The following is a 27838-nucleotide window of genomic DNA, read 5'->3' as shown; positions in this document are numbered from 1 at the left end:
TCAGGCTGTGCACCTAACTTTGGGATTGTGGTTAGACTCCTACCTGCTGTCACTATGAGCTGTGGCACTAAGTCTTCGACTAGTACCACTAGAATTAGCAGTGGAGGAGGTGGTGGTAGCGGTGGTGGTGGAGGTGGTGGAGGGGGTGGTAGCTGTGGAGTACGTAAGTCTGGTGGATACTCCTCAATGTCCACTAGAAGATACACCTCCTCTGGAGGAAGTGGAGGCTTTTCTGGGAGAAGCTTTGGTGGAGGAGTTTCCAGGAGCAGCTATGGAGGGGGCTTTAGCAGTGGCAGCTGTGGAAGGATTAGCCGCAGTAGCTATGGTGGGAGAATGAGTGGTGGTAGTTATGGAGGAGGAATGGGCTGTGGCAGTATGGGAGGAGGATATGGATCAGGTGGGGGGGGGTTTGGGGGAATGGGAGGTGGTTATGGATCTGGCCTCGGTGGAGGCAGTTTTGGCGGTGGTGGATATAGTGGAGGTGGATTTAGTGGCTTCGGGGGTAGTGGTGGCTTTGGTGGTGGCAGCTTTGGTGGTGGTGGTGGTGGTGGCTATGGTGGTGGTGGTTTCGGTGGAATGGGGTTTGGTGAAGAAGCTGGCTTGCTCTCCACAAATGAAAAGCTGACCATGCAGAACCTTAACGATCGCCTGGCTTCTTACTTGGATAAAGTGCGGCGCTTGGAGGATGAAAATACTCAACTTGAACATCTGATCAGGGAGTGGTATAAAAATCAAGGTCCCACTTCTGCCAGGGACTACAGCCAATATTACAGAACAATTGAAGAACTGCAAAACCAGGTATGATGTAATTTGACTAACTCTGACCAGATTCTCATGAGAATGGCACTTGCCTCCTGCCGCACGGTATCCTCTTTTGGGGCCGTATCTTCCCTCCTTTGTTTTAGCCAGGAAGCAGACTGGTGTGCTGACAAAGCCTGACGACCAGTTTTTCTCTGCTGTGGGTGATATGTGCACTCTGGCACCCCTGTATCTGGTGCTGGGAGCACTGTTTGGTGCAGGGGCAGATCATGATAGTGCACACACCATGGGGCCTGCCCAGTGTTCCCTTCAACGCTGGGCTCTTGCTTGTTTGTTCCTCACTCTCTTGAACAGGAGATATAATAATTGCTTGCTTCTGTTGTGCTACTAGTGGCCATATTAACTGCATCTTTTTGTGAATATACAGGGTGAGCCAACATGTGCATTTAGTCTAATTCTAGCCCTCAGACATTTAATTGTCCCATATTTCCTACATGAATATGGTTGTTGCCAAATGAAGTTATGTTTTCCCAATGTTTTTTGAATATGGGGAGTTTATTTAGTTATTCCTTCCAACAGGGTATTTTTAATGGATACTTGCAAACAAAAATTGACAGCAAAGGCACTTTCTTTTAACTGGAAGCAATAAACTCTCTAAATATAGCTCCCGCAGCACTAGTCAGGCTTGACATTGCCATAAAGATAGTCTGAAATGTGTTTCTGCACAGATATTTCTTCCCTCTATCGGTGTGACAGACTGAAAAGACAATGACCAAATAACATCTGTCCTCCCCTTTTAGATTGTTGGTGCAAATGTGGACCTCAACAAGATCCTTCTTGACATCGACAACACCAGAATGACTGTGGATGACTTCAGACTGAAGTGAGTCGTTCCCTTCCTGCCTCATTCCATCTTGCCTCCCTTTACCCCCATGAGTTCATAGTGCCACTTAATCTTTGTAGATGCTAGAGCCTCTTGGTGCCAATGACAGAATATATGATTGTAGGGGAAAGCATTCTAAGAATTATTTTTTTAAGGTTTTCATTATTATTTTTCTCCAGACAAGTTACTGAAGAGTGCCATTTAAAGGACTACACTCTAAGTTTCTCCATCCTTGCATGTAGATTTATAAGCATAATCTTCATCATATAAATCTCATAGATTTATATCTGTCATTTAGGTATGAAACCGAATATACTCTCCACCAGAGTGTGGCTAGCGATATTAATGGATTACGTCCACTTTTGGATCAACTGACTCTAGCCAGATCTGACTTGGAGACACAGTTTGAATCCCTAAAAGAGGAACTGATCTATCTCAGGAAGAACCATGAAGAGGTAAGTTTCTCCACTCCTTAAAACAATAACTAACGAAATCTCAACACACAGAGAATTTCCTGTGGATTTCTTCCACTAGCAGTAACCAGCTTTTGGCCACTGGCTTTGATCATCCAACTTGACACAATCTGGCTTTGATTTTCAGGAGTATGTAGCATCCATCGCTGCTCGCAGCTGATGTAATAAGGCACCTAGGGCAACATGTGGCAAAATGACACCAGGGAAATGAATGGCTTTAACTGCAAAGTACAATTTTGTTACTGAACTGATGGAAAGAAAATTGGATTTAATATATGGAGGAGTCAAAAGAAAATGTTTATACTATCTGCAATGATATTTCCCATTGAGAAGAAAAATACATAAAAGGATTTTCACAAAGAGCACGCTGCATAGAATTCCTCATGATCCTGAGGAGAAAATGTCAGGATCAGTGTGATGCTTGTCTATTGTTCACTGCAAAGTTTGCCTTAGGAATGGCAGAATTGTTCCCTTTCATGACAAGGGCATTGAGGCCCCCTTTGAAGGAGCGATACATCTGTGTGAGAATTTCTGTCCCTTTCTTTTCCTTTTTTTGAAACTATGACATTTCTCCTTACCTTCACCCTTTAAGCACCTTGCGGGTTTTTTTGTGTTTTTTTTTTTCAGGAAATGAAAGGACTGCAAACACAATCTGGTGGTGATGTCAATGTGGAGGTCAATGCTACTCCTGGCATTAATTTGATGGAAAAATTAAATGAAATGCGCTGTGAATATGAACGGCTTATTGAGAACAACCGGAGAGAGGTGGAAAGCTGGTATGAAACCAAGGTAAAGCACAAGGGGTTTTCAGTTACTAAATCTTTCACAAAGAACTGGACCTATTTACATCCAGCAGAGGAAAGACAACTTATTACATATTATTTAAGGGTCATTAACTTTAAATTACTTTAAGCAGTTTAGTGTAATAGGTCAGTTGTGGAATATTAAGTTTATGTGGTAAAGCATGTGGATCCTCTGTGTTCCAGTAGTGAGGTGAATTACACAGAGTGAGTTAGCAGAGTGGCACGTGGGAAATCTACAGTCAGCCTACATTACATCTTTCTTCAATCTTATTAATTGCTTTTATGATAACCCCACAATGTTTTAATCTACAGTCAGCCTACATTACATCTTTCTTCAATCTTATTAATTGCTTTTATGATAACCCCACAATGTTTTAATCTACAGTCAGCCTACATTACATCTTTCTTCATTCTTATTAATTGCTTTTATGATAACCCCACAATGTTTTCTGATTATCAAAAATGCCTCAAGTCCATATTTGAATTTTTCAGATGGAAGAAGTTAATCAACAAGTCCACTCAAGTGGCCAGGAGATACAATCAAGCAACCAACAGATCTCTGAGCTGAGACGTGAATATCAAAGCCTGGAAATCGAACTGCAGTCGCAAATCAGCATGGTAAGTGAAGGTATTTGCTTCTGCTTCACCTGTGACACAGGCTGTACATGTCACTGGAGTTAAAGAATGGTTACAGCTAGAAAGTGATCCATCTGTAAAGAATGGGAAACTGGATTATTTATCTTTAAGGATACGCAGTTTTCTGGTTTGTGAAGACCTCAATTTTTTTCCACAAAAATGAGTTAAACTTGCCACATTCCCACAAACGCTGTATTTTGGTTTCCATTCACAGGTAGACTCTTTGCAATCCAACTTGGAAGACACAGAACGCCGCTATAACATGCAGCTGCAGCAGATCCAGAGTATGATCGGCCCCTTGGAGGAGGAGCTGGCCAGCATCCGCTGCGAGATGGAGAGTCAGAACGAAGAGTACAAGATGCTCCTGGGCATCAAGACCCGCCTGGAACAGGAGATCGCTCAGTACCGGGCACTGCTTGAGGAAGGACAGCAAGACCTTGTGTACGTAAACTGACAAAAGAACACAGCATTGTGTGAAACCCAGGGTTGCTAGATTAGACACAAAGACAGGAAATTAACAGTCTAGATTTGCAAAACAGATTAGGTACTGAAATTAGGATAATTCAGCTATCTTGACCATTTGCCTCCCAGTTTGAGATACTATACATTTCTTGGCAAACCTGTTCAGAATATAAATCATGTGAAGAAAAAATTAATGCAGAAATTCTGAACTGTTGATTTGGGGCTGGACAGGGAAACCCACATACAGAGCCTTACCTTTACTCTGGTTCCAGAAAAGGCTGGACAGCCCAAAAAAGCTGAACAGACAGAAGTCACCTTGGGAAGGACTATAAGCAGAAAAATGACTACAGTTTTCCAAACCTTCATAAAAGTCTCAGTGTGAAATTCTCTGAAAGTTCAAGCTACTTTGGTTTCCCTCGTGCAGTGCGCCTGCTTCTGCTTGTAAGCAGCGCCTGAAAGAACAGCTAAAGCTTCATTTCCTGCCTTGCCAATTTGGAACACGGTGGCACCATACACTGATAGAGCAGCAATGCTAAATCTTGCAAGAAATATCTGAGCAGAATGTGGGAAAAACAAAATCTCTTGCATTCAAGCTGAAATTGAAAGAGGTTGATTTTTGGCACTGCATCAGTTGTCTTGCTGATCTGTGCTAGGTTCTGAAAAGGAGAAGTACAGACAAGAGACATGCAGGCTTCCATGCAGTATCTGTAGATAGCTTTCCTTCTGAGATCAAAAATGCATTTAATTAACGTTTTTTCTCCTTTCTTTCTCTTTGCAGAATCCCAGCAGGAGGAATGGGAGGAGGAATGGGAGGAGGAATGGGAGGAGGAATGGGAGGAGGAATGGGAGGAAGCATGGGAGGTGGCAGATTAGGAGGTAGTGGCTATTCTTCTGGGGGAGGAAGAGGAGGAGGAGGTGGTAGCATGAGTGGTGGATATGGAGGTGGTAGCATTTCCTCTGGCAGTGGAATGGGAGGAGGAATAGGAGGAGGAAGTGGTGGAGGAGGAATGTCAGGAGGAAGTGGAGGAATAGGAGCAGGAAGCAGCGGTGGATGCGGTAGTGTTGGTGGAGGAGGAGGAGGAGGAGGAAGGATCTCAGGAGGCGTCAGCAGTTCCCACTCCTACTCTTCATCTTCCCAGTCTCAGTCCTGCAGGGGTGGTGGTGAAAGCCAAGGTGAGAACTGCAGTATGGGCACACTGTTCTCTCAGTCCCATCCTTACTGATTTATACACTCTATCAACATACACTTCCGGAGGTAAACAGTACTGAGGATAAACTAAAATTTCTGTTACATTTACTTTTATTAACAATTATTTCCTATCTGTGTGCAAAGGATCAATTCCGCTTAAGAAACACGCATTCAATTTCTATTAAATTTTGTGGGTGACATCAGCTAATCATGTAGTTAAAACCCCAGCTGGTTTTCTTCATCTCTCTCATTCTCTGCAGAACCTCATGAATACAGCTGCTTTTGTACCACTCTTTTGGAATGCTTATGGTCACCTATCACATAATCAAGCTTCTTTTCTGTCTGGTAGATACTGGTGTCTCAGAGATTGAGCACCAGTACCGACGAAATTAATGCTTGCTTTATTTCTAAACAGGCTATGGAAGAAAATCTTTTGACTAAGAAAATACATTGAGGATCCTACAGCGCAAGACCTTTCAAACAGAAATTCTCCGTGCTCCTGAGGAAAGATAGATGCTGTTCCTCAACATTGCTGATGCCATCTATCCAAAAAGGCCCGTCAGAGCTGCTCGGATGGGCCGCCTGCCACACACGCTATGCACTGCTTCTGTCTGGAATACTTTGTGGCTTCACTCACTGGCACTTGAGCTACTTGCTTTACAGATTCAACCTTTTTGTTACTTGGGTTGTTCTGTATCAGGAAAACGTCGCTAATAAAACTTCATTTCTGTCTGATGCAACCAGAATCCTTTGTGTAGGTTTTCTTCCATTCTGTAGGTATAAACACTTAAAAAGAAAATACAAAGCCATGCCAACACATGTCTCCAGGTAGAAAAGTTGATGATACTTTACAATAGTTATTAATGAACTTCAGAGTTAAAGCACAATTTCTGAGCATTCAGGGCGGATCATAATTTTCTTGGAGCATCCTGGGCTGTCCCCTTGTTTTCTAATATGTGCCAGAGACTTTTGTGAATCTGGGCTCTAAGACTCAGTAGCAGTTGAATATCAGCCCAGAATAGTCAGCAGAATCTCAGCACTTCATGAATGCTAATAAAGCTCGCACCAAATGAGCACCCACCTAGGCCGGACACAAAGAAACATGGATGATTACACAACCACGATTGTAAATGAAAGGAATGTTCCAATTTGTGATTCACAGAAACTTAACTGACATTCATCGGTTTAAACTGGAAATGCACAAACTAGGGATCTGGTTTTGAACAGACAAGAAAAAGAGGTTAAAAGGAAATATAATTTACAGGATCTTTACGAAGTTCTTCTCCATAAAATGCTAATACTAACAGCAATATTTGCCTTCTACCTGTGACAAATGAAGCACATGTGAAAGGACCTGGAATGTTTACTTGTGGATATAGGAAGATCTGTACTGTGAAGAAAATTAACATAAACTCTTTCAGCCACATTCAGCTGTTACTTAAAAGCATTCCTGACTATAGTTTGCAAAAAATTTGATTGCCTGGCTGCTGCAGCAGCTCAGAACAACTCAACAAATAATCAAAGCACTTTCTTGTTATTAGCTGTCTTTTGGAAGTTGCATTTGCTTCTGTCTAGCTTCTTTATATGCTTTTTTATAGTCATTATTTCAAAGAAATTACAGTAGAGCTTCCTCCAGTGATTTGGACAACTTTGTCCATGAAAATAAACAGTAGCTTGTTTCATTGCAGCCCACCCCCACGGATAAAACCAACTTTCCAGAGACTTAGTTGAAAAATATAATTTTGCCTTCTGGAGACTAACAAATCCCAAAATCAAAGGAAATGAAATGCATTGTCCTAGGCCTTTCAAAGCAGTCTCCTGTGCATGTTTGATGAATCCCAGAAACTTCTGCATGGTATGCTGGAGGAGAGAGGGCTGCCAAAGTAGGCAGATCACAAATCACAGCTTTATTCGCTTTAATGAGAAGTTAGCATCTGAATTCCTCAGACCTGTTTGAAAGTCTTAGTCCATTGTACAGCTACCACCCCGGCAACACAGAACAGCAGTCTACTGTAGGCTGTGCAGCTCACCAGCAAACCCAGCAGTGGAAAACCTGGAAAGGAACATAAACCACTAGTGCCTGCCCACGTGCCAGTCTCCCCGTAGTTCCCCCCTGAGGCAGGTTCAGCTCGTACAGCTCTTTGCAGAAGGCTCAGTCATAACCCTGGCCAAGACAGCACATCTGTGGTGAAGCTAAGTTTTAAAACAATGCACACAGCGGTCCGAGCTCCAAAGCTGAGCAGAGTATTGTTCGGCAAGTGTGGGGCCAAAACTGCTGCACAAGTGGAGGGTGTATTTCACTTGCACATGAGTTTGCCGGTGTAACTGGTGATGCAGGGCTGTGTGCTCAGGAAGGGGCCTCTAGTGGTGAATAAAGTGTCAAAGAAAATGTGGGGTTTGTGGAAGCCGAGCTAGCACCATCGATCAACAGTAAAACAGGTCGACGCACAAGGGTGTGGATCGAGAGGATAGATGCAAAATTAGTTTCCAGAAATATAGGTCACATTGCCATGCAAACTTTCTCAACGCTTGGAAATCATTCAGGGAAATAGAAATACATGACCTACACCAAGCTGAAATCTGTGTGTGTTCACACTGAGCTTGCATGAACTGGGCTTTGCAGACGTGTTCAACAGATTTTGTGCTACACAAATACTTCCAGTGACACACAACAGGAAGAATGAGTTTCCAGTAATGTTGGTTTCTATTTCTTTGTTCTAGATACTTGGGTTGCACACATCTCTAGAAAGGGATATGATGTTCATAGTACATGGTATGTGGATTATTTCAAAGTAATCAACTGTGCTTATGCCAGAGCCCTCTAGAGGGTACTGTACTGTTACCTCTTGCACCGGGTATGTTACAACTACCTCCACACATGTCAATCTACACTTCAAATTAACCTTTAAAGAGTATTTATTTTCCTGTCTCATAATTACCTTGCTGCCCAACTGGCTCTAAGTGCCATGCATCATATGACGAAGTTCAGAAGGAATTAAAATAGGCAGAATGGAAACAGTAAGAGACCCAGTTAGAGGGAATGAAGGATTTTCAGGAGAAAGACTCTGGTGTGACTAAGGAAACTAAAAAAGTGTATCGGGGGGAATAAGGAATCTCACTGTGTCTTGAGCAAAGACTGAGGGAAACCCACTGGATCTCAACAGTGACAATTCTTGGATGAATGGAATACAGCTGGGGTTTTCCATAGGGAACAGTGAAATCTGGGGACATGTTACCCTGAAGGTTATGGCCACAGAGATGATTCTCCATTCAATACATAGAAGATCAAAATGAAGAACAATATTAATTCCACTGTATCAGTCCAGGGCACATAGATACCCTGGGCTCTATTTTGAGTGCAGAACTTTGGTAACCCTGTCTCAAAAAAAAAACCAAGATAGAGCTGGAAACAATTCAGAATAGTGGAAAATGTATAGAAAAAACTTCTGCATGTGCACTCAACAGTATCCTAGAGTGTTTCAGCCTCAGGAGGCACATCTTGACCAAGGGTATGACAGCATTCTCTCTAAACACAGCAGTACACAAAGTCATAACTGACATGAAGGTGTTTCTAATTAAAGTTCGTTGTCAAAGAGTTCAGAAGTCATAATTTTGTAAATATTTTTTGTGATTCAGTTTCACTTTAAGTTCAAATATTGTTTCTCTTTTAAGGAGTATTTCCCACACATTGAAGTCCCTTTCTTTCTGGAGTCAGAGCTAACGTCTCTAGGTTGTCTGGAAGTCACTGGCAGTATCTACAAGGACATGCCTTCAGGCAGTTGAATTCAACCTCTGGGATTCAGCACGAGTTTATAACTCATTGCATGTTAAGCCTCTAAAAACCAAACACTTCTGCAGATAGCAGATAACTTTATAGTAGCAACAGTTCACAACCCTCCCATTTAAATTCAACAATATTTTGTCGACAAGCCTTTCTACATAATTCTTGGGCTAAAAGAAGAAAATTAGATATATGGATATAAAAAAAGCCTATTGTAAAATAATAAACCTATTAAAAAAAAAACAAACCCATAAGAGTCTACAAGAAGATGGCTTCCTCCAGGGTGAAGCTGTACTATTTTCAAGTTGGTTTTCAGAGGCATGTTGGGAGCAGGAATCTTGTTTGTAACCATCTTCCTCTGGAGCCTCTGCTGCTCCGGGAGACAGGCAGGTAGGAGAGCTGTTCCACCGGGTGTTTGAGAAGCTGAATGGCAGCAGCTACACAATCGAAAGGTGCTCCTGTTCAGGAGTTTTACAGGCAGGCTGTGCCCTGCACCCATGGAGGTTAACAGTGGAGCAGAAGCCCACGTGCAGCCCAGGGAGGACCCCATACCGGAGCAGGGGAATGCCTGAAGGAGGCTGGGACCCTGTGGAAAGCCAGCGCTGGAGCCGGATCCTGGCAGGACCTGTGGCCCCACGGAGAAAGGAGCCCACGCTGGAGCAGGTTTGCTGGTAGGACTTGTGACCTCGTGAGGGACCCACACTCAAGCCATCTGTTCCTGAAGGACTGCACCCCATGGAAGGGACCCACGCTGGAGCAGTCTGTGAAGAGCTGCAGCCCGTGGGAAGGACTCACGTTGGAGGAGTTCATGGAGGACTGTTTCCTGTGGGAGGGAGCCCCCACGGGAGCAGGGGAGGAGTGCGAGGAGGCCTCTCCTGAGGAAGAAGGAGCAGCAGAAACAACAGGTGATGAACTGACTGCAAACGCCATTGCCCATCTCCCTGTGCTTCTTGAGGGGAAGAGGGAGAGAAATCATGAGCAAAGCTGAGCCTGGGAAGAAGGGAGGGGTGGGAGGAAGGTGTTTTAAGATTTGGCTTTATTTCTCCTTATCCTACTCTGATTTTATTGGTAATAAATGAAACTAATTTCCCCAAGTCGAGTCTGTTTTGCCCATGACAGGAATTGCTGAGTGATCTCTCCCTGCCCTTATCTCGACCCATGAGCCTTCCATTATATTCTCTCTCCCCTGTCCAGCTGAGGAGGGGGTGACAGAGCGGCTTTGGGGGGGTACCTGGCCTCCAGCCAGGGTCAGCCCAGCACAGGCACATACAGGCACGTTGTATTCAAATTCAGCGATCCTACTCCCTCCTCTGATGTGTACCTTCATGTGTAAGGTGACTCAATCCCTTCTCACTCTTCTTTTGCTAATTTTAATGAGTTTATTTCTTCTTCTGTAATATGGAATTTCTTCCCAAAATACTTCTAGATTGAATTAATCCTCCCTCACTGTGGATAAACAGATTTTGAGGTGGTAATTCACAGCAGGTTCCACCAGCTCCTTCTGCTTCCTTCTGTACCAGCCAAATGACTCTTCAGAAGGAGTTACAGTGCCAACATTTAATGCACAGCTGGAAACCTGAGAGTTTGTTTCTGTTCAAGGCTTTCCTCAGTTTCACAGACGCTCGATTAGTAAAGATGGAAAAAGCAACTCATCGAACATCCTGTATTGCATAGGCAGTGGAAAAAAATACACAATTGTTTCTTACTTTGTGTTTCGTGTTGCAAGACATACTTTCACAGTTGGCAAACACAATTCACTCTAACGAGTTCAGATAATGTTTATAATTTTTCAAATCTAATCTTTGGTTCTGTATCTTTTCATCAAACATTTCTTAGTGCATTATATATTTCAAGGACATATTCTGAGAAATGGGTATTTTTAATATGATTATGAAAATATGAAATGTTAAATATTTATCCTCTCAATTTCCTCTGAGTCCATTTAAAACAGCTAAAATAAAATTAATAGCTGTTCCACAAGAAAAGATTTAATATGTCTTCCATTGCAAAATACTGCCTTTGTGGCTGTCACCCAGTTTCCTTCAGCAAGAAAAATGACTGCAACCACCATCCTGAACTTTGAGAAAAAGTTAAATACGAGCAGGACATTCCTCAGTTTAAGCAGTGACAACAGAGTAAAAAATTCAGTGTAAAGTTCTCTTCTATAACAGGCATGGGAATGCAGATCTAAAAGTTAATAATTTATTTCAGTAAAGTAGATTTCGATATAGCTAATGTAAATTTTGAATAAATAAACAAATGAAGAATCCCTTAGTGGTTGCTGGTCTTACAAATCATTGTCTGGGATCACAGGAGGAAGACAAAAGCTGAAATACTGAATTTCGCCACACAGAAGACTGAAGGAGACAGACAACAAAGGCGGAGCCTTCATTAACTCCTATTACTCGCAATATATTGCTAGATTAACAGAAGCTATGAGGTATTGTATTATCCAACAAAATATCCAACAGAGTGCCACCCACATAAAATTATAGCACATGCATTGTATGAATCAACACAGACATACCTGAACAGAATGGCAATGCATTTTACTTACCTCAGACAAAATTCCCTTAGCACATCACTTTCGGCATGAGCACTAGGGCTGGCAAACGTCATGGGAAGCTGTGCTGCCTTACAGGTGACACCCACCCACCACGGTATAAATAGCCACCAGCGAGGACAGGAGGCTGCAGTCTGATCTTCTGTATCGAGCTGTGCAGCGGGCTTTGCATTTGGGGCTGGACATCGGAGTGCTTCCACCATGAGCTGCAGCATCAAGAGGACATCGAGTACCTCCTACAGGAGCGGCGGAGGCGGAGGCGTCTGTGGCGGCGGTAGCGGCAGGAGCTCCTCCGTCTCCTGCAGGCGATACGCCTCCTCTGTGATAGGCGGTGGAAGCTACGGAGGGGGAGCATGCAGCTCTGGCTACGGAGGGGGCATGAGCGCTGGCAGCCTTGCTGGTGGCTTCGGTGGTGGCTTTGCAGGAGGCTTTGGGGGTGGCTTTGCCGGAGGCTTTGGTGCTGGGGGGGACATCCTTCTGAGCGGCAATGAGAAGGTCACCATGCAGAACCTCAATGACCGCCTGGCTACCTACCTGGACAAAGTACGAAGGCTGGAGGAAGAAAACGCCCAGCTCGAGCACCACATCCGCGAGTGGTACAGGAAACAAGCTCCCAGTGCTTCAAAGGACTACAGCTCCTACTACCAGACCATCGATCAACTCCAAAACCAGGTAGGACAGCCCCGGCTAACGTGCCTCCACCTCCCGCACGCTGCTCTCCTTTGGAAGGACTTCCTCCTTCCCTCTGCCGCCGGCTCTGAACGGGTGGGAGGGGGCTACTGGGCAGCCCTGCTGGTGGCACCGCAGGCAGAAACCAGCTGAGCTGCACCTCCCTCCTCTCAGGTGAGCAAACCCGCACCCCACAGGCGAGAGGGATGTGCCCGGGGGGCACAGCCTGAGCAGCGAGGGGTGCTCCGCCAGGCCCAAACATGCTGGCGCACGCAACTGAAATCCCACGTTGTACAGGGGGCCCCAAACCAGGCGTCTGGGGGTTCCAGTCCTGCCCTCTGCTCCCACCAGTTCAGCTGGACAGAGCGCAAAGCCAAAGCGCCTGGACAGCCAGATCTGAACTCCCTTTGTCTCTGCCCACTCCTACATCCACCAGGAACCCAAGGTCTTCCCTCACAATCAGCTTTTTTTATAATGAAACGAATGGCAGCATCAGGGACAAAGATTACGTTTCCTCATACACGCAGAGTGCAGGAACCCACTGGTGTCGGTGATCCCCCAGCATCAAGGTTCTTCTGTTCTTTCCCCCCTTGACATAATTCTTTCATCAGAATGCTTGGGGAAGCCAAAGTCTTGCACACATCAGTTCCTGCGGCATGGCATTTCAACAACTTTCTGTGGTCCCTGCAATACTGCAGGGAACAATTCCAAGACCCGCAACAAAGCCCTACCAAAGCTTTGGGTCTTCTTTCTTGTCCTGGATATCTTGAACACAGAAAGACTCCTCTCCGACTTCCCCTTTTGCAGATCATTTCTGCCACTGTGGACAATAACAAACTGCTTCTGGACATCGATAACAGCAAGATGACTGCTGATGACTTCCGAATGAAGTGAGTACCTCTCTGTGAACCTTGCATGTCTTTCAAATCCTGCTCATAATGTCAGGAGACAAGGCAGCACTGCCCCGAGTAGTGTTACTGAGTCTTTATGTTGTATTGGGATACTGACCTTGGGAAGATGTGGGCTATTGACTGTCATCTCATTTCCCCACCTCTCTGTCTCTCTTGTCTGTGCACAGGTATGAGAATGAGCTGGTCATCCGTCAGACTGTGGAGGCTGATATTAATGGCTTGAGAAATCTCCTGGACGACCTGACTCTAGTTAGATCTTCACTGGAATCCGAGCTAGAGTCCCTGAAGGATGAGCTGATTGCTCTTAAGAAAAACCATGAGGAGGTATGACCCAATGACAAACAGCGTGCCCGAGATGTGGTCCTTTGATCCTGCAGGGCTCCCAAAGTCACACGTGAAGTCAATTCGGCCTCATGTCGTGTGCCTGTCATTCCTCTGGACCTCGCCACTGCTTCGCCCACTGTCCCCAGCACAAGAAATGACCTGTGCTCTTTCTGTCTCTCTCTGCACGCTGCAGGAAATGAGAGAGCTGCAGTCTCAAAGTGGCGGCGACGTGAGCGTGGAGGTCAATGCTGCCCCTGGAGAAGACTTGACAAAGATCCTGAACGACCTGAGAAACGAATACGAGCAGCTCATTGAGAAGAACCGCAAAGAGGTTGAGCAGTGGTATGAAGTCAAGGTACGCAGCAGGGCGCAAAGCGGGGTGTCCTTGTGTGGGGAAACCCAGGTGCCCTGGTACCAGGCGTGCAGTGCCTTTGGCTGAAAGGAGGAGGCTGCTCACCTGCACCTCGCTGGCACAGCTCGGGGAGGGGGCAGGAAAGAGCCGCTGGGGAAAGGCTGCAGGGGCAGAGGGGGAGCAGGCCAGCTCTGATGTGCCAAGGTGGGTGGAACGTCAGGACACACGGAGCAATGACTAGGCTGTCCTCGAGGAGAACAGGGTGAAAGGGGAGGCTGCCTGGCTGGCTTAGTTCTCAGTCAGCAAAGCTGCTCCCCGAGGGGATTTCCTCACCCAGAAAGTGTGTTTGGGGTTTGACTCCTGCAGATTGAAGAAGTCAATCAGCAGGTCACTTCTAGCAGCCAGGACATCCAGACAAGCAGCCACCAGCTCACGGAACTGAGACGCGAAATGCAGAACCTGGAGATTGAACTGCAGGCGCAGCTCAGCACGGTACGTGGGGCAGGATCGCTGAGGGCTCTGCCCTCCTCGGGACGGGCCGGGGCGGGTAGAGCTCTGGCCCTAAACTCCTGCACTTCCCCTTCCAGAAAAACTCTCTGGAAAACTCCTTGGCGGAAACCGAATCTCGCTATGGCTGCCTGCTGCAACAAATCCAAGGGCAGATTAACTCTGTAGAGGAGGAGCTGGCCAGCATCCGCTGCGAGATGGAGAGTCAGAACCAGGAGTACAAGATGCTCCTGGGCATCAAGACCCGCCTGGAACAGGAGATCGCTCAGTACCGGGCACTGCTGCAGGAGGGACAGCAAGACATTGTGTACGTATTCCATGTTAAAGCATGGGAATAAAAAGATATCCTTGTGTACTGAATTGCTTAGAAAGACTTCTTGTCTGTGGACCTACATCAACATTTTTTTTGACTGAATATCCAGTGGTTAGGGGGTTTTTGGTGAATTAATTTCTCTCCTTTTACAGTGCCTCCCAAGCAGCTTTCCAAGGAGGTGGAAAATCCTCCCATTCATATTCTGCTTCCTACTCTCATTCCCAGTGTGGTGACGTGATAGGTAAGACAACATTTTGTAAGGATATGTTTATTAGTAGATTACATCTACCCCAATGACTACAATATATTTTGTCAGAAAAAAGTTTTGTAATTTGAGCTGGGCAATATTCCCAGGTCCAGTAGTCCAGAAGTGGGAGAACCTCTTTCACACTGTTACAGAGAAATCAGAGGTTAAAATACTGTAAATCTTGCCCTTCCCTCTACCTAAATATAAAATACAGGTTATAAATTTTACAGGATGGGATATGCTTTTTTTGCTCATTGGAATAAAAAACATACAGTTCTGAGAAAGTGCCTAGGGCATTGCTGAGCTTGAATTCTCTGAGCTTCTCTTGCTACCACATCATGTTAGGTGAAAGAATTCAGCTCAGCAGGAGAGGTCAGATTTCCCCTTAGGGCAGTGATTTACTCTGTCTTTACACAGGACAGTCAAGAGTGTACTAGGACAATACAACGAGACATGAACACGGACATGGACGGGAGACTGAACCCAGCACTTCTGCAGTGCAGCTGATGCAGCTGAAACTATTTGGAAGGAGTGCCTGGCCACCTGCCTCATCACCCCTTCTTCCATTCTGCAATGCTTATCTTACCCAACTTGTCTTTGTCAACTGGTTCTTTGTTTAAGGGCTTAATTCTGCTGGTAACACTGCGTCTAATAAAACTTTACATCTGCAATGCAAATAAAACCAGTGTGTCTGAGAAATTGAACATACTTTCAACAGGTATTTATAAACTAACCAGTCAAATACAGGTTGTCCTATCATACTTTGTAACATAGTCTGAGGACAACCTATTGTGCACTAAGAAAATGGACACCATGCTGAGATAATATCACCCAGTAAAAGGAAATATGGCTAATTCTGAGCATGGCTGTATGAAGGCTGTATGAAGTGTGACATCTTCCAAGCTCTGCCTATGGGAACTGTCAGTCAGGTGAGACTGGCAGAACTCTCTGCTCAAAAGTAAGAGCTATAAGGTTGAAAGCAGAAATCCATTCCTGACACAGTTTTTCCCCTCCTGTGAAATTGCAAATGACTGACAATTTAATGGCCACTGACGGACTGCTTTCTGGCCCCTTCCCTTGCTGCTTTTTACTGAAGCCACTCTGAATGATGTGAGTGAAAGGAGAAAGAAAAGAACCAATGATGGGTAACTCTCTGAAGATTATTTAATTAACTGTTATTGTACTAAACTGTGTTCAGTGCCACTACTATGATTCATCTGAGTCCATTAGTCTTTGGCTTTACTAAGCTCATCACAGCTAGAGTTCCTGTGGGAAGGTGTGACTTGGTATGGGTGGTTCCAGTACGTATGGGTTTCCTGACATCAAGTATTTCTACACCTTTGACTATGCAGAAAATTACGTATTTCTAACTTCTGTTAGGAAATACAACTGACAAGGAATAGACCTGCTTCCTTCAGTGTCATGCACCAAAAATATTCCTATGTTTTATGATAGACATTTCAACTTAATATAATACCAAGAACCCAGTTTTCATCAGTACACTCAGTTGGATGATACTACGCTTTAAAAGGAATAAGCAACACATTTCAACCACTGAAATTATTTTCTACACTTTCTTTTCCTGCTTAAGAAAATAAAATATGCAATAAAATTGGAGATGAGAGGCCAATACTAAATTAGAAGAGCTATTTTATACATATTTTGCTTTCTGGAGATGACAGTGAAGCCCCTTTTCAATCTGTAACCGTGTGCATCAGATGCACAAAATTAGACAGGTTTCATTCAATTCTAAGTGCCTGGTGGTCCCTTCTCCACCTATCAAATCTGATTTCCGGTATTTGCTGTTTCACTTAAGACTGAGAGTATTCTGTTAGGGTAATGAAATTAAAGGTTTTCTCATCATAAACAATTTACAAGAGTATTGTTTAGGTTAGGTCTTCTTTCAGTAATCATGTGGCTTGGCTCTGCCATCACAATATTATAATTGCAATCTGCAGTTAAGTATCCACAAAAAAAAGAGATACTTCATAGTGAAAAACTGGGTTTCCAAACTTACTTTTTCAGTCCAGCGTCAGTAATTTGTATGAACAAAAGCCCTCCTCCAAAGAAAAAAAGGCTCATTTCAGGTTTCAGCGTATTAGAAAGTGATGTAAAGAAAATGCAAACATGACTTTCACCTCCAAAGGCTGCCAGAATTCATTTGTGTCTCACATAGCCAAAACATCTTACGAAGACATCTTTTTTTGAGGCAGGATTATGGAAACTTGAACTACAGTTAGTGTATATGACTTAGCATTGAAACATTGTTCTGCTTCCTTCTGATCTTCCAGAAGCACAGATAAGTATTAGAATGATCATAAATACAGTCTTCCACATCCAGAGAACTCAAGGGGACACCAGAGCTGCAGTATGTCTTTCCCCATTTCTGAACTGATTAGTAAGAGTGTAAGGCTTTGTGAAATAGGCAGCACTATGAAGAGGCTTCAGTTAAACCTGCAAAACCAAAGCTGTGCAATCATCAGACCGAAAGGAGTGGACGCACTGCAAAACTGCCAGCCACTACGGCAGGATTAGATCACTGGCGGAGTCCTGCCGCTGCCAAGACATCGCCTCTTGCACATCACCACTGGGTGACTCGTGAGGCGCCCACCCCCCTCCAAGTACGGGGCAAGGGCCGTCCTGGGGCAAATGCACAGGACATGCCATAGGCATGCCAAAAGCACAGCGTGCCTCGCTGCCTCCATCTACGGCTGGCAGAAACCTCGTCCCATGTTCAACTGGGTATCTTGACCACCGTCTGCTCCTGGCTCTCACTTCACCTCACTAAGGACCATCCATGGTCCTTAGAAAAAGGGACAGAGTTGCTTATTGTTCTGAAAAGATCTACAAGAAAGGGGGAAAAATGACTTTGGTAGGGAGAAATTTAGAATTCCTTAGTTAGCTTCATTGATAATAACAGCATATTGTAACAGGTACAGAAAGAGAGCAGGAAAGGTTTGCTACACTGTAAGAGCTTAATTTCTCTTGGGGAACAAGAGAAATTACTTTTAAACTTTTCCTTTTTTAGTAGCAGGCAGTACTACTGAATAACAGTTTAGAGAGACTGTAGAATTAAAATAGCTCACATTTAATGGGATTTTCTGAAAGACTACACATATGCAAGCTGTAAGAGTCCATCCTAGGAAGTCATAAAAGAAAAATAAGAACAGAATCTGGGGCTATGGAAATGGTTCATCTCTGAACAAACTGACAAAACGCACAGGTGAGTGATGCTGAAGGGTGATGGGTGACGGGTGAGGAATGCACAGATGGAGCTCCTGATGAAACTCATGGGAGTAGCACTCTTCTTACCAAGACCACAGCTGACTCATTTACTGTAAAACGATTAATTACCAGTAATTGTTTCTGAGGTTGCCCTCTCCCTCTTTTATGACTAAAGACATATATCCAGCAATGGCATCATAGCTTCTGTGAAAACCACTAACTCCTTTAGGTTCTTTTGCCAATTCAGAGTATCTGTTTGTGGCTCTGCATCCAATTTCACTGGTGACTAAACAGCACTTGGAAAGGCTTCACAAGAGTGTCACTTCCAACAAACTTTTCTGATTTAGAGAGGTTCATAAGGTGCATTATGAACAAAAAGTCTTCCAGGAGAAGACATGATTTCAAATCTCTAACAGTCTCTTCATATGGCTGAAGAGCCTCTATGCCCTCTACAACAAAAAAAGTCTGACCTTTTTCTGTCATCACAGGGATTATGACTGTTAATGGCACCTTAAGAGACCTGACTCTTTTGGTTTGTGAAGTAAATCAGTATGTCCAAATTGACTCACAGCAGCCACCTCAGGCCAAAGCTGTGTCCAGAGAATAGTGGACCAAAAGTGCCTAGAAGACATGGCAATATGCATGAGCTACAGAGCAGAAAGTCTAAAGTTTAAGTATTTGTAATACAGTTACAGCAGTAAGCTTAGTTAGATCAGCTATTAAAAAAAAAAAGAGGGACAGAGAGACGGAGAAGAGGCATCTGTTGACATTATGAAATTACAGCATTGGGAAATGTTTGAAATTGTTGGTCAGATGTTATGATGCAACAATGCCGAGAAGGAGATATAAAATCAACACCTCTGGCATTAATGGCAATCAGCAATAAACATCTCATAGGGAAAGAATAAAGGTGCATTTCAACAATCTAATGAGGAAAATATGACTAAGGAATCACACCCTGTGAGAAAATAATTTTTATTTTTTAATAATGATGACTCAGTCTCAATAACATATGCAAAGCAACTGGTTCTGACATGCAGATAATTAGAGAGCTACCAATAAAAGAACAATCATAATTATGAAGATCAAAGTATTACATTATCTTCAGCATATCTACGATAATGTGTGTAGGGGTATCAAGAAAGAGGGTAAATGGCTTTCCGTGATACTTCAGTCAGCCATAACACACATTAGTAACTTTTATGGGTCTCATAATCATTAAAGCTAAGAGAGAAAATGTTGCTTCAGCCACAAGTGCAAGCTGTGTATAAGTAAGGTTGTAAATGAAGAAACCAACAACAATTGAACTATTAATTCTTAACTTCCAACTAGAGTTGAATTCCATTTGATGTTTAACTCTCATGTAAAAAGGCCCCTTGTCTTTCAGGCTTAAAACTTATGTTTTCCAGAAGTTATTTGAAAGTAAAATTTCATTTCCAAAGATGGGTTCATCACATCCTGTTCTCTAACAGAAATTCTGCAATTGTGCAGCAGTGTTAGAGACCTCTGCAGTGTTAGAGAGACAGAAGATAGAAGGCAAGGGGGATCTAAAGGGTCATCACAGCTGTGTCTACTATTCAAGGATAAAATCCCTACCATAAATTGATCGAGGTCAATCTCAAAACTGTTTCTCTTTTCCATCCAGAGCTCCCACAGTGGAAGAACCTTCAAGACCCTTCTGCTTCCCATAGATAAAAAGCTCCCCTTAGTTTCCAGCCCAAATACGCTCGAGCAGATTCCGTCATTTCCTATGCAGACAACAGGATTGTCCTTTATTTTAAATGGCCCTGGTATTTCCTTCCTCCAGAGCAAGCTGATAATCATCTTAACCTCCATTTTGTTAAGCTGAAAAACTGAATCTTTTTGCTCTCTTCTCCCAAGACAGAGTCAGTGATGCCTTATAGATTCTACACATCTATTTCAGTTTAAAGTAATCTTTGAGTGACTGGAAATTTGCGCAACATTTAAAAAAAATCACAATTTTAAAATCACATCATTGCATGTCCATCGATCTGTGCAAGACATCGGATTATTTCCTGGAAGTGATACTAGTAGGGTTTGCTGAAAACTGAAATATCACTCCTTCTCCAAAGGTTATTCTATTGAGATTTACCACTAAGCATTCTGAAAGACAGCACCCACCAAGACAGTTCCCTTTCTTTGTAGGGAAGGACCTAAACTCTCAGAGATTCTATTTCCAAAAGTGTCAAGACAATACTGGCAGTTCTGCAGGCAGAATGAAACCAGACTCAAGTACGGGGTCCCCGAGTTCATATTTCTCCAACTCTGAAATTAAACCAGAGTAACTAGGTGGTGCTTTCACCAGCTGTTTTCAATACAAAAAATGACTACAAAGAACAAAGAGGAACTATTAAAATGAGTCTCACTCACTAAGTAGCCAGTAACATGTTATCTGAAACAAAATCTAACACACAGCCACCCACCTGAAATTACAGTGCATGCTTTGTGTGAATCAGCATGCAGACACAATACCTATGGGGAGGGCTGTCCCAAGCCCCAAAAGAAATTCCCTTAGCACATCACTTTCGGCATGAGCACTAGGGCTGGCAAACGTCATGGGAAGCTGTGCTGCCTTACAGGTGACACCCACCCACCACGGTATAAATAGCCACCAGCGAGGACAGGAGGCTGCAGTCTGATCTTCTGTATCGAGCTGTGCAGCGGGCTTTGCATTTGGGGCTGGACATCGGAGTGCTTCCACCATGAGCTGCAGCATCAAGAGGACATCGAGTACCTCCTACAGGAGCGGCGGAGGCGGAGGCGTCTGTGGCGGCGGTAGCGGCAGGAGCTCCTCCGTCTCCTGCAGGCGATACGCCTCCTCTGTGATAGGCGGTGGAAGCTACGGAGGGGGAGCATGCAGCTCTGGCTACGGAGGGGGCATGAGCGCTGGCAGCCTTGCTGGTGGCTTCGGTGGTGGCTTTGCAGGAGGCTTTGGGGGTGGCTTTGCCGGAGGCTTTGGTGCTGGGGGGGACATCCTTCTGAGCGGCAATGAGAAGGTCACCATGCAGAACCTCAATGACCGCCTGGCTACCTACCTGGACAAAGTACGAAGGCTGGAGGAAGAAAACGCCCAGCTCGAGCACCACATCCGCGAGTGGTACAGGAAACAAGCTCCCAGTGCTTCAAAGGACTACAGCTCCTACTACCAGACCATCGATCAACTCCAAAACCAGGTAGGACAGCCCCGGCTAACGTGCCTCCACCTCCCGCACGCTGCTCTCCTTTGGAAGGACTTCCTCCTTCCCTCTGCCACCGGCTCTGAACGGGTGGGAGGGGGCTACTGGGCAGCCCTGCTGGTGGCACCGCAGGCAGAAACCAGCTGAGCTGCACCTCCCTCCTCTCAGGTGAGCAAACCCGCACCCCACAGGCGAGAGGGATGTGCCCGGGGGGCACAGCCTGAGCAGCGAGGGGTGCTCCGCCAGGCCCAAACATGCTGGCGCACGCAACTGAAATCCCACGTTGTACAGGGGGCCCCAAACCAGGCGTCTGGGGTTTCCAGTCCTGCCCTCTGCTCCCACCAGTTCAGCTGGACAGAGCGCAAAGCCAAAGCGCCTGGACAGCCAGATCTGAACTCCCTTTGTCTCTGCCCACTCCTACATCCACCAGGAACCCAAGGCCTTCCCTCACAATCAGCTTTTTTTATAATGAAACGAATGGCAGCATCAGGGACAAAGATTACGTTTCCTCATACACGCAGAGTGCAGGAACCCACCGGTGTCGGTGATCCCCCAGCAACAAGGTTCTTCTGTTCTTTCCCCCCTTGACATAATTCTTTCATCAGAATGCTTGGGGAAGCCAAAGTCTTGCACACATCAGTTCCTGCGGCATGGCATTTCAACAACTTTCTGTGGTCCCTGCAATACTGCAGGGAACAATTCCAAGACCCGCAACAAAGCCCTACCAAAGCTTTGGGTCTTCTTTCTTGTCCTGGATATCTTGAACACAGAAAGACTCCTCTCCAACTTCCCCTTTTGCAGATCATTTCTGCCACTGTGGACAATAACAAACTGCTTCTGGACATCGATAACAGCAAGATGACTGCTGATGACTTCCGAATGAAGTGAGTACCTCTCTGTGAACCTTGCATGTCTTTCACATCATGAATTCTATGAGATTCATGAATGTAGGTGATGATACCCAGTCCCCGGTGGTATAAACAAGCCTATGCATTGTAATGAATGAATGTTTAATGCTTCTTTTTTGTTTGGTTAAGGTATGAGAATGAGCTGGTCATCCGTCAGACTGTGGAGGCTGATATTAATGGCTTGAGAAATCTCCTGGATGATCTCACTCGCACTCGGTCTTCACTGGAATCCGAGCTCGAGTCCCTGAAGGATGAGCTGATTGCTCTTAAGAAAAACCATGAGGAGGTATGACCCAATGACAAACAGCATGCCCAAGATGTGGTCCTTTGATCCTGCAGGGCTCCCAAAGTCACACGTGAAGTCAATTCAGCCTCATGTCGTGTGCCTGTCATTCCTCTGGACCTTGCCACTGCTTCGCCCACTGTCCCCAGCACAAGAAATGACCTGTGCTCTTTCTGTCTCTCTCTGCACGCTGCAGGAAATGAGAGAGCTGCAGTCTCAAAGTGGCGGCGACGTGAGCGTGGAGGTCAATGCTGCCCCTGGAGAAGACTTGACAAAGATCCTGAACGACCTGAGAAACGAATACGAGCAGCTCATCGAGAAGAACCGCAAAGAGGTTGAGCAGTGGTATGAAGTCAAGGTACGCAGCAGGGCACAAAGCGGGGTCTCCTTGTGTGGGGAAACCCAGGTGCCCTGGTACCAGGCGTGCAGTGCCTTTGGCTGAAAGGAGGAGGCTGCTCTCCTGCACCTCGCTGGCACAGCTCGGGGAGGGGGCAGGAAAGAGCCGCTGGGGAAAGGCTGCAGGGGCAGAGGGGGAGCAGGCCAGCTCTGATGTGCCAAGGTGGGTGGAACGTCAGGACACACGGAGCAATGACTAGGCTGTCCTCGAGGAGAACAGGGTGAAAGGGGAGGCTGCCTGGCTGGCTTAGTTCTCAGTCAGCAAAGCTGCTCCCCGAGGGGATTTCCTCACCCAGAAAGTGTGTTTGGGGTTTGACTCCTGCAGATTGAAGAAGTCAATCAGCAGGTCACTTCTAGCAGCCAGGACATCCAGACAAGCAGCCACCAGCTCACGGAACTGAGACGCGAAATGCAGAACCTGGAGATTGAACTGCAGGCGCAGCTCAGCACGGTACGTGGGGCAGGATCGCTGAGGGCTCTGCCCTCCTCGGGATGGGCCGGGGCGGGTAGAGCTCTGGCCCTAAACTCCTGCACTTCCCCTTCCAGAAAAACTCTCTGGAAAACTCCTTGGCGGAAACCGAATCTCGCTACGGCTGCCTGCTGCAACAAATCCAAGGGCAGATTAACTCTGTAGAGGAGGAGCTGGCCAGCATCCGCTGCGAGATGGAGAGTCAGAACCAGGAGTACAAGATGCTCCTGGGCATCAAGACCCGCCTGGAACAGGAGATCGCTCAGTACCGGGCACTGCTGCAGGAGGGACAGCAAGACCTTGTGTACGTATTCTGTTTGCAAATAAGGGCATAAATTCTGTCACAATCTTTTCTCTATTGGGACTCACAGAAGACATAATAGAATGTTTTACCAATCTATAGCTGAAATCTCAATGCAACACATTTTTTCACAGCATCTCTGTTGAAATGTATATATCATAAAATTAAGAAGCACGTCAAACACAGAAGCAAAAACACAGTATATAATTACCTACATATTTTCAATTAATCAGTTCCTCTTGGTCTGTTTGTGCAGACTGAATTCCATGAGAAGAATCACCATGTAAAACCAAACTGTGGTATACTGCCTTCTGTCAGCAGATTAGCTAGCATAGCGGGACTGTGAGAGTAGAAGAATTACACTTTTACAGTCCTTTGTTATTTTTCTTTCTACAGCTTTCTAGGAAAATATAGCTGAAGGTAGTGAAATAAAAAAATATAAAGAAATATTGGTAAGGTCCAGGAAAAGCCAAGCTATTATATGCACTGCACGTTATGTCACAGTATGTCTTTTTATTAATTTTTTTATCATTCCCTTCAATAAAACTCCTTTCCTTGCACAGAACATCTCAAGGATCTCTCCAAGGAGGGGGAATATCCTCCCACTCTTATTCTTCTACTTCCTACTCTCATGGCCAATCTGGTGACAAGACAGGTAAGAAACATCTTCCAAACATATCCTGTCCCCATGGCTTTCATATTTTGTGTTTCATGTCTTTTCCTGTTAATACTACCCCTCGTGTTATGACTTCCACATTTGCAACTGCAACAGGGAATAAACCATTCGCAATCAAATCTCTTAATTTCAAGGTGGTTCAGCTTCAGTTACAGAAACAGGCTAAGCTCCTTTCCCACACATTTGCTCACACAAGTGGACATTTAAATAATGGATACACCTGAAATGTCAGTGCTGCAAGAGGCTCTTGATTTCCCAATCAGTAATGGTTTCTTCTTTCATTCCACAGGGCAGTCAAGAGTGTGCTAAGATACCACCGATGTGTTGGTCTCCCCTGATCTACCGACTGCCACCCGAGCAGCCCGGCCTACAACACGATAATGCACACAGCACACGCACTGCGTATCTACCCAGCACACAGATTGCTCTACAAATGTTATTCATGAAGTCGAGATGAATCATTTTTAGTACTCTCCTATCCACCTTTTGCTGTTTATACTGTTCTTCATATGCAATCACTGTATCTACATACACTTATCTGCCATGCAAGTGGTGATCTACTTTCTGCTGATAACAATGCCTCTAATAAAAATTTACTTTTCTGCAATGCAAAGAAAACTGTATCCAACAATCTATTTGGCATATTAATATTGCATTTAAATTTAGGTGGAACAAATGAGATATACCTTCACAGAGAAATTAAGGTTGGGTGTATTATGCAATATGGTCCCCAAGAAAATTGTGTATCCTAACTTAATCAGATGATGTCTGGATAAAATATTGGAGATGAATTAATACATTCACATTAAACTCGAGAGTGACACCTATAGGGAAGAAAAAAGGATGGAAGAATCCCTTTTTCCTAGCATACGCTGCCAGGGAAGTGCAAGTAGTTGATTTGCCAGTTCAGCAGCTGAACTGAAACAATCAGGATTAATTAACCCCAAAATTTCATTAAAATTTTTTCAAATCAAAACCATTTTCCTTTGGGTCATTGAACAAGAAATCAATCATATTCAGGCAGCCCTTTCTTCAAACTTCTAGGTGAGGGCTCTATCTAACCTTGTTCAATAAAAGCAAAGGATTAGATCAGGAAATGAGTGATGAGTATGCAGAGAAGTTCTCCTTGCAACACAAAGTTCAACTGTTAGGATTATTCCTCCTGATGTGTTAGAAGATCTGGGCTCGGGTCTTTTATCTGATGGTTCGAAAAAAAGGAAGTGTGTTCTCTTGTTTCATAAGACAGTATTCCTGGCTCCGGGGCTGTACGGTGTTCTGGATGGGTGGGTGGAGGATGGCGGGGTGGAGGCAAGGTTCAATCTTTCTTGCTAAAACTGCTCCACTTCATGTAACACACATTATTTGGGCTTGACAGAGGAAGGAAAATTTGTGAAATATCTCGTTCATTTAAAACATACAAATCAGTATTTTGGTCTTTGATTTGCAGTGGGCTGAGAAAGCAGCTGAACAGGGTCTACCACATATCGGGTGAGTGATTCAGCTGCCGCCCTGTAACAAATAAGGGTGGGTCTCAGGAGCCTTCATTGTTCCCTGAACAGCACATACATCACTAACATTTTTTATTCTGTCAAATAGCTTTGTATTTGCACTTTGGTTTGCAAACAGATTCAGGTCAGGCAAGAGATCACATTTTTGGATAACAATGTATTATTTAAAAGGGCATCAAACTGTCTGCATGTTACAATCCAAAGCCAAACTCTCAGCACAGCAGAAAAAAGAGGCGAGTCTGAGAAACTATTTCCCTAGAAAACAAAGGAGATTTGTCAGATCAAAGCAAAAATACCTCTCCCTTGAGTCACAACAGGACTCTCATGCTCATGTACAAGCTAACAAAGACTCATGATCTGCCTTATGCTCCATTTTACTCCTCATATCAAGCAGTGCTGACTACCTCAAAAAAAGAAAGTCCAAACCTCAGCATTAGGCAGTTATAATGGACTTTGGGATGAAATATCTTACTTGACCACAGTTTAAATAGAAAGAATGTTTCTGATCACAGAAAGGATCCAGCTGTGTTCTAGGCTAGCTGTCAGGAGCATTCCCCAGTCTCCTGTTTCCCTTCTGCTGTCTCTCTTAAGTGGGAAAGGGGAGAAGCCTCCGTGCTGGGTGTGCTGCCCTCAGTTTCTGCAGAGTGATTTAAGGGTGATTGAACTGAGGGTGCGCCTGCCGCCGAGCTGAGCTGAGCCAAGCACCCCCGCCTTTGGCTTTCCTTTGACGTCGCTGGATGGAGTTATTAGGCAGAACTTACCTACCAGAGCACAATTTGCCCATCGTAACATCAAAGCCCATCAAAACAAGGCGAGGTGAGCTGAAATCCGTCTACATTTTCAGTGTCAATCATGGGAATATTGTACTCTGCTCCTTTGTGGTTCAGTACAGTTGTGTTCCTTTGCCTAACCACACAGCACAGGTATGTCCTACAGTTTGGTACAAGGGAGAGACGTTTCCTGAAGCTCACAGCGCAGCCGGCCGGTCCGCACAGCGAGCCGGTTCGCACAGCATCCTCTGGTGGCGAATTCAGAAAATATACAACAGGATTTGTGACATCAACTGTTCAGAATAGTTTCAAAATTAAATTCAAGCTGCAGACCTGGGAAATGGTTAGGCCAATGACAGAACAGCTTAAATAATAATAAAATTAATAAATTTTTCACAGAGGTGATGTTGTGATACCAGAGGGGACAATAAACCAAATCAATAGACAGACAGTAGAAAGGCTAGAAATTAATTCACTACTAATGACAGGGAAGAGAAAAAGTGGAAGTATCTGTTTCATGTAATTCTGCCCGAAGTTTCTCAGGTAATTCCATATGAAATCAGCAAATTCAGATTAAGTCAAAATCTCCCAGGTTGTTCTTGCATGTGTTTAATTAGCACCGAAGTTGCTTTGTCTGTTTTCAACTCATTTAGTAGCAACGGTGGCTGCCGCAGACAGACAGGGAGTCTGGTATTACCAAGTGAAGAGAAGAATTTTATTAAGAATGAGGTTGAACGGTGCTGTGTTTAAAACCCAGGCCTGCAGGGGGGACTGTGGACATCCTGACATTTTGTACTGTTACTACTTCCAAAGGCAACCAGAGGTGCTGTGCAGTATAAACTTTGGGTGTGTTTGAGTTTCTTAATCCTGGAAATTAATCATCACCACCTGCATGATATAACATTCCAGGCGGTTAGATGAAGCTGAGAGAGGGGAAATAGCTGGACAGAGAAGAATCCAAAACAAACCCCTTTGGTTCTGAGGGGCTTCACGCTGCATCAGGGCTGACACGTTTCTGCAGGGTGTAGACCCGCAGCAAAGGTTCTTGTTCCCAGAGGCGGCTGCCAGGGACGGACAGGGAGAGCAGCCCCTCGCTGCTGGCTCTGGCCGCTTGGTGCACACCCTGGCCCGTCCCTGGCACTCGGCTCCAAGGCAACGGTGTCCCCGGGGCAGCGCCCGCTGCCTGCAGCCGGGCCAGGCCCTCTCGCTCCGGCCAGCTGTTTGCCAGGCAGA

General features: G+C 44.9%; 2 protein-coding genes across 4 annotated transcripts; both read left to right on the top strand.

The window, feature by feature from the left end:
* On the top strand, positions 1-24940 carry LOC104369266 (keratin, type I cytoskeletal 15). Of its 3 annotated transcripts, none has more exons than XM_042787244.1 (8): positions 1-798; positions 1560-1642; positions 1941-2097; positions 2743-2904; positions 3411-3536; positions 3769-3995; positions 24215-24306; positions 24617-24940. In XM_042787244.1, exons 1-8 carry the CDS (start codon positions 55-57, stop codon positions 24634-24636), a joined length of 1611 nt encoding a protein of 536 aa, XP_042643178.1. In that variant the 5' UTR covers positions 1-54; the 3' UTR covers positions 24637-24940. The 3 variants fall into 3 exon arrangements, with proteins under 3 accessions (XP_042643178.1, XP_042643177.1, XP_042643179.1); XM_042787243.1 differs by lacking the exons at positions 24215-24306; positions 24617-24940 and adding exons at positions 4795-5189; positions 5621-5951; XM_042787245.1 differs by lacking the exons at positions 1-798; positions 1560-1642; positions 1941-2097; ... (1 more) ...; positions 3411-3536; positions 3769-3995 and adding exons at positions 20699-21291; positions 22096-22178; positions 22332-22488; ... (1 more) ...; positions 23207-23332; positions 23428-23654.
* LOC104355658 (keratin, type I cytoskeletal 15) lies at positions 11617-15554 on the top strand. Its single transcript, XM_033004140.2, has 8 exons — positions 11617-12221; positions 13026-13108; positions 13297-13453; positions 13647-13808; positions 14172-14297; positions 14393-14619; positions 14778-14866; positions 15290-15554. Exons 1-8 carry the CDS (start codon positions 11751-11753, stop codon positions 15307-15309), a joined length of 1335 nt encoding a protein of 444 aa, XP_032860031.2. The 5' UTR covers positions 11617-11750; the 3' UTR covers positions 15310-15554.
* Positions 24941-27838: the final 2898 nt, after the last annotated feature.

This window comes from Tyto alba, unplaced genomic scaffold (assembly GCF_018691265.1).
Source record: "Tyto alba isolate M040663 unplaced genomic scaffold, T.alba_DEE_v4.0 Super-Scaffold_12, whole genome shotgun sequence".
NCBI lineage: Eukaryota > Metazoa > Chordata > Aves > Strigiformes > Tytonidae > Tyto > Tyto alba.
This window is presented reverse-complemented; position numbering and strand designations above follow the sequence as displayed.

Coding starts and splice junctions, on each gene's coding strand:
- LOC104369266 (XM_042787243.1), top strand. CDS start 55: ATGAGCTGTGGCACTAAGTCTTCGACTAGTACCACTAGAATTAGCAGT. Junction 2,098..2,742: donor TCAGGAAGAACCATGAAGAG/GTAAGTTTCTCC, acceptor TTTTTTTTTCAG/GAAATGAAAGGACTGCAAAC. Junction 3,996..4,794: donor GAAGGACAGCAAGACCTTGT/GTACGTAAACTG, acceptor TTCTCTTTGCAG/AATCCCAGCAGGAGGAATGG.
- LOC104355658 (XM_033004140.2), top strand. CDS start 11,751: ATGAGCTGCAGCATCAAGAGGACATCGAGTACCTCCTACAGGAGCGGC. Junction 14,620..14,777: donor GAGGGACAGCAAGACATTGT/GTACGTATTCCA, acceptor CTCCTTTTACAG/TGCCTCCCAAGCAGCTTTCC. Junction 14,867..15,289: donor CCAGTGTGGTGACGTGATAG/GTAAGACAACAT, acceptor GTCTTTACACAG/GACAGTCAAGAGTGTACTAG.